The sequence below is a fragment of the Pyxicephalus adspersus genome, chromosome 8, assembly GCF_032062135.1.
Source record: "Pyxicephalus adspersus chromosome 8, UCB_Pads_2.0, whole genome shotgun sequence".
NCBI classification, from domain to species: Eukaryota; Metazoa; Chordata; class Amphibia; order Anura; family Pyxicephalidae; genus Pyxicephalus; species Pyxicephalus adspersus.
The window spans coordinates 12,371,993-12,382,976 of NC_092865.1; the positions used below are offsets into that span (position 1 = coordinate 12,371,993).

The window sequence follows — 10,984 nt, forward strand, 5'->3', positions numbered from 1 at the left end:
AACTTCTTGAAAAGAAGTTTCAGGTCTAATAGAACCCCTGCTAAAATTACTATACCACAGCTCACAGTATATTAACATGGTAGTCATTTGGAAGAATGCCTTCTGCCTATTGGGAATATTGTCACCCTTACAAATAGCCAAAAAGAGCATTGGTGTCTGCTAAACTGACCTGGAATTTACTACTTCTGATCAAGGATACCCTAGCAATCTCTGGAGGAACCCTGGTTGAAAAACACTAGTCTAAGGTGATTTCTTTAACATGCTAAGAGGGTCATATTGTACACCTGGACAGTGTTGAATATGTCAATGCCTCTATTTCCCATTGCAATAGGGTTCATAAATCTTTCTCACAGTCTGACCTAATATAAAAAAAGAACTAAGCCCTATTTATACTCACCTGTTCCTGCTTTGTTGTGGGCTCCACCATCTACTTTCTTCTTCTTTTCCTCATTCTGATCTTTGAACATTGTGATTGGCTGGGCTGGGTTTGCATTCAGTCTGCAGGGGAAGCCAGGATGTGCCAGATGTGCATGCCCAGGTGTTGAGACAGGTAAAAATACTTTTTTTTTCAGATGGGATATCACCTGTCCCTTTCTGCAACAAAGCCCAGCCTGATCCTGATTTGTTCAAGCAGAACTTTAGTTCTGCTTTAAGTCAAACAACAATACAAAACAGTACACAATTTAAGAGAGGTTTATAAACTCTTCACTGCAGCACAAGGCTATAAAAACCAGAGCAGAAATTGATATTAGAAGTTGTGTATCCTGGGAGGTTCTTATGCATCTAACTGTAACTGCATCTATCTTTCAATACAAGGTAAAATCAACTGCAATGTTTATTAATGTCCGAATACAGAAAAGAAAGTTGCTTTATGCTGAGTTCAGATTTATCTGAATCTACTTCTGCCTGGCCAGTTTGGAGTTTGTTTGAGGGTGATATAAAGTGGTTTTGTTGATGATGGTCAGGACTAGTGTTGATGTTCGAATTTGGGTTGTCCCTATATTCGACCCGAATATGGCTGTTCGAATTCGGGTATACCCGAACCGAATTTTGCTGCATTCGACAGCAAAAATTAGGGAGGAAAAAAAAAAAAAAATTTTTTCCCTGAGGTAAGGGAAAGCCTGATCAGGATTTCCTTTTCCTCAGCAACTCAGGGAGCAGAGCAATCAGCGGAGCTTTATGCTGACAGCTCTGCTCCCCTGATCCTGGAGCCAATACGAGGGCAATAGAGGTTGAATGGAATTACTATGTTCATTCATACCTCTACTGCTCTGTGATTGGTCTATTTCTCAGCCTATCACAGAGCAGTAGAGGTATGAATGGACATAGTATTTCCATTCATTGCCCTCCTATTGCTTGCGGTTACAGCTAATTGAAGGCACCTGCTTTCAATTAACTGTGACCGCACAGTTCCCACGGTCCAGAAATCCCACAATGACATTATGATTCATAATGTCATTGTAGGATAACCTGTAAAAAATAAAAAAAAAACAAGTTTATAATAAAAAACAGAAAAAAAGAAAAAAAAAGTTAAATTACACAAACACACACATTAATAAAATAATTTTAAATTAAAGCCTTGTCCTATTTTTTACTTATATTTTAACCCTTTCAGAGAATGAGTAAGGGGTTTTATGTACCCCTGTACTCATTCCCCAGGGTGGGGTGGTGGAGATCTGGGAGTCCCCTTATTAAAGGGGGCTTCCAGATTCCAAAGTCCTGCTAAAAATGTTTATAAAAGCCCCCATTGTTTTCAATGAAAGCTTTCATAAAAGCTTAAAAACGCTTGAAAAAGCCTCCATTGAGTTCAATGGAAGCGTTTATCCAGCGTTTTAATTTTTTAAATGTTGCAAGCAACGTTTAAGATAACGCTCAAAAACGTGCCTAAAGGAAACGTCCTGGTGTAGATTAGCCCATGGGAATGCAGTCCGTGTAGACTAAAGCTGCATACACACGTCCAATAATTATCGTTAGAAACAACCGATGAACAACCGATTGGCCAAAAAAAGGGACCAAAGACACCGACGAACGAGGATTGTCGTTAGAAAATGAACGACCGTCACGGTGGATCTGATTGGCCGACGATCTTTCACTATCTATCATGTGTACGGTCGTTCAGTGATGGTGCATGTTTCTGCGGTACACTTTCTCCTTTACATGTCCCTCCCTGCATCGTTCAAACGATTGTATCTAGCGTGTGGACAGTGTTGGTGGATTATATATGAACAATATCATCATATATATATATATGATATATATATCATATTGTTACAGCATGTACAGAATTGTGCACAATATGATTGTTCAAGTATAATCGTGCATAATCGTTGATCGGACATAATCGTTCATTTTCTAACAATAATTATTGGAAGTGTGTACCTAGCTTTAGCCTAAAATAGATTTGACATGTGCTCTTTAATTTTCATGTGAAGTCCAGAGGTATGGAATAGTGTAATGTATCTTTTTATATTGTATCTTTTTATGTATCCTTTTACAATGTATCTTTTTACATCTGTTTGGAGGCTGTAGAAGCTCTACACAGTGCTAAAACAAACCCGAATTTTTCTCCCATTGACTTTAATGGGATTCGAATTCGAATTCGACCACCCGAATTTTTTTGCTATATTCGGCCGAATAGCTGTCGAATCGAATAGTGAGCTATTCGACCAACACTAGTCAGGACTAGTGTTGGTTGAATATCTCACTATTAGATTCGACAGCTATTTGATCTAATAGTGATAAATTGTCCGGGTGATCAAATGCTGAATTCCAACAACATTGAAGTCAATGGTGCAAGAATTTGGGGTATTTTTAGGGTCTTTTAAGGGCTGCAAGAGCAATCAGATTGCTCTTGCAGCCCTTTACTAGTTGTATATGTTCTTGGGTAGAGTTTCTCCATCCAAGAACCCATAGTACAGTACTCAGGACAGCAAAAAATAATTTTTGTTAGCAAGAAAAATATTAGTGGTGGTTGGATAGTTTAGATTTGAATCAATCCTGACTTGGATCTGACTAATCCAGCCTTGGATTGGAACTCCAAACTTGGATACCTCATGTACGGCATAGGTTTCCACACTTGGGCTCATCCAGTAACAAGCTACCAAACTGGCATGCCTGTCTCAATCACAGAGGGCTGTGGCTGACATGCAGAATGATATCAGTGGACTGGAATGGCTGAGGAGTCCGATCATCCATCCAGTTGGCATTGACAGCTGTCAAGTAAAGCATATGGCTCAACCAATCCAGCCGACAGATGTTCACAGATGTCAACAGCTACATATGACATTGTGAAGCAGAAGGTGAAGCATAAGTCTTCATTTCACATGTCAAGTTACATTAGTGTCAAATTTGTGGAAAGAAGCCAACTGTTTACAGGACTCAATAGTTGAAGCTGAATATTGGCACTCTTATTTCCCAGTCCTCCGTATCACTTATTTAAAGGGATAGGTAGAGTCAAGGACCAATACAGTGATATATAAGGCATTACCAAGTTCAATTATTTTTATTTATAATTTATTTCTATTTATTAGGAAAGTTTGTGTTAACTCAGTATTCACCTTTTACCCAAAATGTACACATTTTTTACATGTGAGTTTGAAAATGTGTGAATTAATTTTTACTCATGATTTATATATAACAATTTTTAAGAGTTTGGTAATTTTGGGTAAACATTAGATAAATATTGGGTAAAACATTTATAAATAGACTCCGTAATCTTTTTTTATATGCAGTTTACACCTAAAGCAGTAATTAGTGTGTCTGAAAAAGTGACCTACCCACTTACTTTGCTTCACTCTGCTAAGTTCTTGCCATTAATATTCTAGTACTATGTTATGAAAGCAGACAGTAATGATGGTCACATGATCACTATCCGTCCTTAATGATGTTCTATATGAAATCAATGTGTTGTCACCATGTTTGATAATAACTAAATATCACCTGTTTTTAGGTATGTCCAGAGTACCTTGCCTTGGGTGATTTTTTTTCCATGACATCTCACTATTACATTGGAATGCCATGTTATGCCAATACATGTCCCAGTAGTCATAGGGGGCATTTCTTTGATAGCCAGACTACTGATGCCACTCTTGTAAGAAGCTTCGGGTCACTCAGACTAGGAATAAGTAACTTGGTTGAATGTGGCACATACCCCAGCTCCCCAAATAATAGAATGATGCTGGTGAGGTGTTCTATATAACCTCTACTTATGTATTTTTTCCATCCATGTTCAGTTTACATTGCCCAGGTTTTATGACTAATTTGCTTGAAATTGAAACACTTTGACTTTTGAAAATTACCGGAAAAGTCTACGCAAATATCCCTAAACATTAATAAAAATTCTTTTATGCAAACAATTCATAAAATACATCTAACATGTGCATAGTGGCCCTTTAAGTACAAAGCACATACAAAAACAGTGAAAATTGTCTTAAATCCAAGTTGAAGTTCAAGCATATTCCCAAAGAACAAATTTTCTTGGAGAAATCTGGAAGTGCTTTCCACCTAGTAAAGTTTGATACACATCGCCATATATCATGCCGTACCCCTGGGCACCAGGAAAAAAAAACTGCACTGCTCAATAATTGGAACAGTAGAACATGCACGTCCTATAGATGGGAAGCAGCCGAGCGCTGCACTCTACCATTAAAAGTCGCTGCCAATGAAAGTGAAGTCATTCCATCTTAATACTTTACACATTTCCATTCAATGAGGTTTGTGGGAATTCAGAAAACGTTGTATCCTTCTTTGTATTCTTTAAGCGATCCTAAATGAATGTGCCTGTGACAATTACACAAAGGACCTTTTGTCTGCATGTGTTTTCCTGTCATTGAGTCGACATGTGTTTCTCATTGACAACAATAACTTGCCGAACTCTTGTCAAGGGGACACTGGTGTCAGCCAACACAATATGGTGCGGTGGTTTGTGTAAGCAGCTCCTGTGTGCCATATTTTTAATGTAATGGCATCATTTTGATCTGTTTTTCTTTCTTTGTAACCTAAGTGATTTGTAAGTAGGGTATGTAGGTCCAGGATGTTGGTGTAGAAAATGATTGCCCCGCTTAGACCTGAATTGCAATCTTACATTCAGCGTTCAACAACTGAAATAGCTTTTCCTGATTTTATTGCACAGAAAATCACACAATGTGCATTAGAAGATGCAGCAGTTTAGATAAAGGGCTAATTTATTATAGCCCTGCGAGGCTGGAAAAGATAGACTATCATGGGAGAACCTGAGTGATCTAGCAAGCCAGAGATTGATTTTTTAATTACTGGCATTTTTTTTTCAATCCTGCACCAGATTCATTCTTGGTTTGGTGAATCACCCAGGTTTTCCCATGATAGTCTATTTTTTTCCAGTCTTGGAGGGCTTTAATAAATCAGGCCCAAAGTCTGCCACAATTACTGGATGGAGAACCTCCATCATCTCGCCCATCTCTTTTATAGCCTTACTATGCCTGGCTTGCTCCTATTTATCATTGTGTTTTAGTTCTTTAAATCATGGCAGCCTAACATCATATGTGACCTTTACCTAAGATGATCTACATGCCAATGCAACCTTCCTAGGAATGCCCATGCATATTGACAGCCAACCATCACAGCATTTTGGTATTTACTCCTCCAAAAAGGCAGCATGCTGCTTTCAATAGAACTAACATATGTGAGGAATACTGAGCCGTAGCACAGTGAGCCGTAGTGATGTTTTCAAGAAGTACCATACAGCACCTTGCTGAATTTTCCCACCAGCCATGATCTGCATGAATTGCATAGAAATTTCCATTTTGGGTGGGTCAATAACCATAGGACTTTAACGGCATTCCTTTCTCAGTTTCTCGGAACTTAGTCCGCTTCATCAGGAACAATTAGAGCCTACAATTACAAATATAATGTGTACAGTGTCCTACATATTACTTATTCTGTATATTTGCAATTTTATACAGAATAAGTGATGTACACTGTACAAATTATATTTGTAATTGCGCTTGATTTGTTCCTGATGAAGCGGACTCAGTTCCGAGAAACGCGCTGAACCATAAAGCCTATCTGCAAATTAACAGACCAAATATACTGGATACCATTCTTGGTTTTATGGAAATTATTTTTTTGTATGTTTTTTAGACATGTTGATAAATTGTCATTATTGTTGACTTTTGTACAAGGAATGTCGTTAAAGTCCCATGGTGATTGACCACCTAAAATGGAAAGTTTTATGTTGTAATTAGGAATGTGGCATATGTGGCAGAGTCACTTTAAAGTAAAATTAAACTCACCTCTCTTCTCTTTATCACTAGCAATGACGTCGTCCCTTGGTCCTATACCAGGTCTTCAGGTATGTTGATTGGCCAGGTTGGAATGGTACAACTCCTGGTCATGCACAAAGGAGTTCATTTCTCGGCAGCCAGCAATCCGTACACAAATCTGCTTATGTGAGGCTTAGTCACCAACAAAAAAAAGATTGCAAAATAAGCAGGTAAGTTTGTTTTATTGCAGAAGAGACATCACATGTTCCTTCTGCAATAAATACCCTCCCTGCTTGCAGTTAAATTTCATTTTCAAAGCAACAGGCTGCCTGGAACCTTAAGCACATTGCAGACTTTTGGAAGGTCCTGTGTGATGGTTCAATCCTGTGGTTTATGCAAATGGTTTTAGGCGGTTTTACAGCTCAAAACCACTTGGTTTACATTGGACTGAATGGGTCTATTCATTATCCTATATTTGGCAGGCAGTAGGAGGTGGCAGCTTTGCTGTACGTTGTTTGGATGCTATATGTAAAACCCAGGTACGGATTGCCACCCTTGCTACTTCCAAGGACTTGAATTAGTGCCACATGCAAATGCTTAAAAATACAAACGCTTTCATTCAAATAAAAAAAAAAAAAGTGAAGAAAAGAGGAACCACTCTGCTAGGCTTCTGCAGTCTATTGCAAACACATGAACAAGCCTAATGGTTACCATCTACCATTCCTAGGCTCCTAGTATTTGACATTAGTTGCCTAGGGATGGTAAATGCCATTGTAAAATCTATTCAGCAAGCTGCACATGCAGCTATGTATGCATAAAAAATAAATAATTTTGCAGATTTGTTATATATAATATATTTGTTATATATATATAATTTTCAAAGTACAACATTTTTGCTTGAATGTAATATGCCATATTTTCCCATTTTAAATCAAACTGTGATGTAACTTTAATAAGGGGGTCCTATGGAATGGCGTATAAAAACGCACAAGGCACTGTATGTGTGTACACCGTTGGCTCATCGGTCCGGTAGTAGTCTGCAGCACCTGACAACTGATGATTGAATAATAGATGATTAAATAATAACCCCATGTTCCGTTTCACAGCATCTCAGATCCAATAAAGGTTTGTTGTTCAGATCAAATAATTTTTCTTTGTGTTCTCGAGCAGAAAGCAGAACAAATCCTTTAAGTCGGTAGCTGGTGGATAACTATCTGGCATATGTTAGAAATTGCATCAAGAGCACTTCCTAAAATAATAGATGTAATTGCATCATGCTCAGCAAGCAAAGCAGAAAATTAAAGTTTTCTTCTTCCCACATAGTTTAATACAATGAGAAACTTGTGTTCTCCTTTCTTACCTTTAGGAAAAGGAATCTGGAAACAGCCGCGCTGATCTGGGCACTGCATTTCACTTTGAGACCTGATTTCGCAAAGGCGTCTTCTGGCAGACCGGTCAGCACTTGGCCCTCGTACATATAAGTAAAACTCTTGCTGCTGGGAAACTCCAGTTCTAAAATGATAGTTTGATAGAGCACATTTAGAACTTTTTGTTTTTTACTATTGTATTATTTAACCCCTTGCAAATATTTGTCCTTGGCTTAATGTCCTTTGGGAGATCTCCTGCATTTTCTTGCTTTTCTTGACCTTTTTAATATAGGGGAACTATTGAAATAACTTTCAGGTCTTCAGGGAACCCCTTCTACAATTACTGTATCCACAGCTTACAGTATATTAGTGCGGTGATCAGTGGGAAGAATGTCTCTTAAATTGCTTTCTTTTGGGAATGTCACCCTTACAGATGGCCGAAAACATCACTGGTGTCACCTAATCTGACCTGAGAGGTACAAATCGCTCATTGCTCAAGGAACCCCTTGCAACCCCTGGAGGGGGTCTAGAGAGTTCTCCTTTTTTAAGAAAATTGGGGTCTCAGTAACATACTGTATGAATATCAAGCCATGCTATATTCTCCTACACGGGTTAAACACTCTATACCAATAAACCAATCCAGGAAATAATTTATTATTTGAATTTATTTGAATTTATATTGCAATTGTTTGGTACTATGTACATTTGTAGTGTTGTACTATATTTATCATTATTATATTATAATATGTGTATATATTATTATTTTTTGACATAGTACATAATATCAAGGAATCCCCTGAAGAAGCTTTTGTGAGTGAAATGCGTTGGGTTATGAGATAACCCTTGTCTCATACTCCTTCAATCCCATGTGCAACTTCTAACATGGGAATAATTTGCATTAATGAATTAGCAGGAGACCTTTGTTTAGCTTAGGTTATAGTTTAGTTGATCTTGGTTAGAATTAGGACAACACTTTTTTTTTTCCATTTAAAATTTGAATACTTGATTCACAAAAAAGCCTATCTTTTCTACTTTCCTCTGGTTATATATAAATAGGGAGAGGCAATTATTTAATAATATCTTGTATATTGAATGTGTGCTTGTGGGAATAGAACAAACTATTACCAAGAAATATTACTTAATTTTTTATTTTTTTGTTTTCAAATACATAACCAAGCATTTACATTTCGAGGTGTACCATGGCCATGGCCACTTCACTAAACTTTAGGTTGCGGAGTAATCACTAATACCTCCCAAAAAAGTCACATGACTATCTTTCTTAGTCCATCCTTGATGCTATCTTAGCCCATTTTTAGACTTGTCTGTTTTATTGGAACTTTCCAAAACTGAGGAGGATAAACTATCATGGCAAAACCTGGGTGATCCAGCAAACCTTAAATGGATCTGGTCCAGGTTTAAAAGGCATTTGCCAAATTATAGCACAGGAGAAATTCCTTTCAGGTTTGCTGCAAACACAGGATCTCCCATGATAGTTTATCTTCTTCAGTCTACGAGAGCTGTAATAAATCATTGTCTATAATAATCTGGCTTGATGTCATTGAGCTTGGGTCTGGTTTATTAAAGACTGAAGAAGATAGACTAGTATGGAAGAACCTTGGTGATCCAGCAAACCTGTAATGGATTCCTTAAAAATCATTTGCTGTTATCAGGTAAGTCCTAGCATTATCACGTCCTGGACCAGATCCATTCCCAGGTTCTCCCATCTTCCTATCTTCTCCAGTTTTATTCAGATCTGTCACAACATACTGAGCTGAGAGATCTGGATGAAGGATTTGATAATATTTGGGGTTTATTTACTAATAGAATATTATCTGTGTGCATGGCAAAGTGAATTACCCACCTGGAGGGTGCATATTTCATCTAGCTTAGTAAACGTGATGAAACTCTGCTGACGTCAACCCTGGAGTTTAGATTTCCTTGCATGTGATTGGGTATTGATTTTCACCATTTTACCACATTCACTAAACTGAAGGATCTATCCAATGCAAGGGATAATTCACCTTGGTAAGTGGTGGTTTCAATTTAAGAAAATCCAAAAGTTTTGTAGTTATCAGAAAGGGTAAAGATTTGAAATTATCCAGTCGGGCCATTTGTTGCTGATTGTCTAAACCAGGGTTCCCCCAGAGGTTGCTAGGGATTCCTTAAGCAAAGAGAAATTTGTTCTCCCCTGGGTGTCAACTGACACCAGTGATCTTTTGGGCTATATGTAAGGGTGACATTCTTCCCACTGGCCACCAATGTAAGATGAATTCTTCCCACTGACTACCAAACTAATATACAGTAACATGTGGATATATTAATTATATGGGATACCTAAAGAACTGAAAATAATTTCAAGGCTAAAAATGTTGAGAAACACTGATCTAACCTGATTTAGCTGGCTTTGTCACAGGACAGGGCTTTGGCTACAAAACAGAAAATAATGGGAAATCTCACCAGCAGGACACCGTTTTTTTTTTTAATCCTAATTCATCCAGGATTTAATAAATAAAAGTTTTTATTTTAAATACACAACATTTCAATTTGAAAACCATAGGGTTTAAAATCATTATAAATGAATTTTTATTATCAATATTTTTTCTACATAGAAATATATTTAATACAATAATTTTAAAGTAAATGGGGAAACTCTAGTGATTTTTCTATTACTGTATTGACTGGAATTTTATAGATTGTTTCTGTAAGAAGTAATGTATACGATTGAAAAGATCCACACCAAAAACAAAAAACTAGAAACCACAACATATATTCCTGATAATATTAAAATAAAAAAGTAGTTAAATAAAGAAACAATAAAATGATATACTGCCATTAATAATTATTAAACGCAGCCAAAACAAGAGTAAGGATGTGTTCACTTACCATACTGGAGATCCTGACTTCCTATAAAAAATAAGAACAAAAATATAATATTAATGGTTAAATTTTATTTTTTACATTTGCAGTTAGATTATTTTACTTTAATGCAAACAGTTAATTTTAAACTTACCAGCAGCCAGAGCTACACTCAGGGCCAATATGATGCCCCACATAGTGACGAGTGGCTGAGGTCATTCCATTCTCTTCACTTTTATATGACGGGTCATCTGGGTCATGTGACATTTTGGAAAGATAAGATGATAAGCAAGCAAGATTCTGGTCAACACACAGTTTCAGCAGTTTAACTCTTGAATCAAATTTTTGCTGTTCTGTGGGTATTTAATGAAAACATAGTTGATTTGCTAAACAGTTATAGGCTGTTCACATAGCAAAATTATCATCTTGCACGGGATATTTCACTTAGCTTAGTGAATGAAGTGAATCCCTGCTAACCTCAACCTTCCAATCATGTGCAAGGAAACAAGACTGGAGAAGATA

General features: G+C 37.1%; 1 protein-coding gene across 1 annotated transcript in view; it reads right to left on the minus strand.

Moving 5' to 3' along the window:
• LOC140337163 (vitellogenin-1-like) overlaps positions 1 to 10,659 on the minus strand; it is a 74,709-nt gene extending 64,050 nt beyond the window's left edge. The window contains exons 1-3 of the mRNA XM_072420734.1: positions 10,617 to 10,659; positions 10,490 to 10,510; positions 7,600 to 7,751 (exon numbers count right to left, since the gene is read on the minus strand). Of these exons, the coding sequence (XP_072276835.1) occupies positions 7,600 to 7,751; positions 10,490 to 10,510; positions 10,617 to 10,659 (216 nt within the window). The remainder of the gene's footprint in view (positions 1 to 7,599; positions 7,752 to 10,489; positions 10,511 to 10,616) is intronic.
• Positions 10,660 to 10,984: the final 325 nt, after the last annotated feature.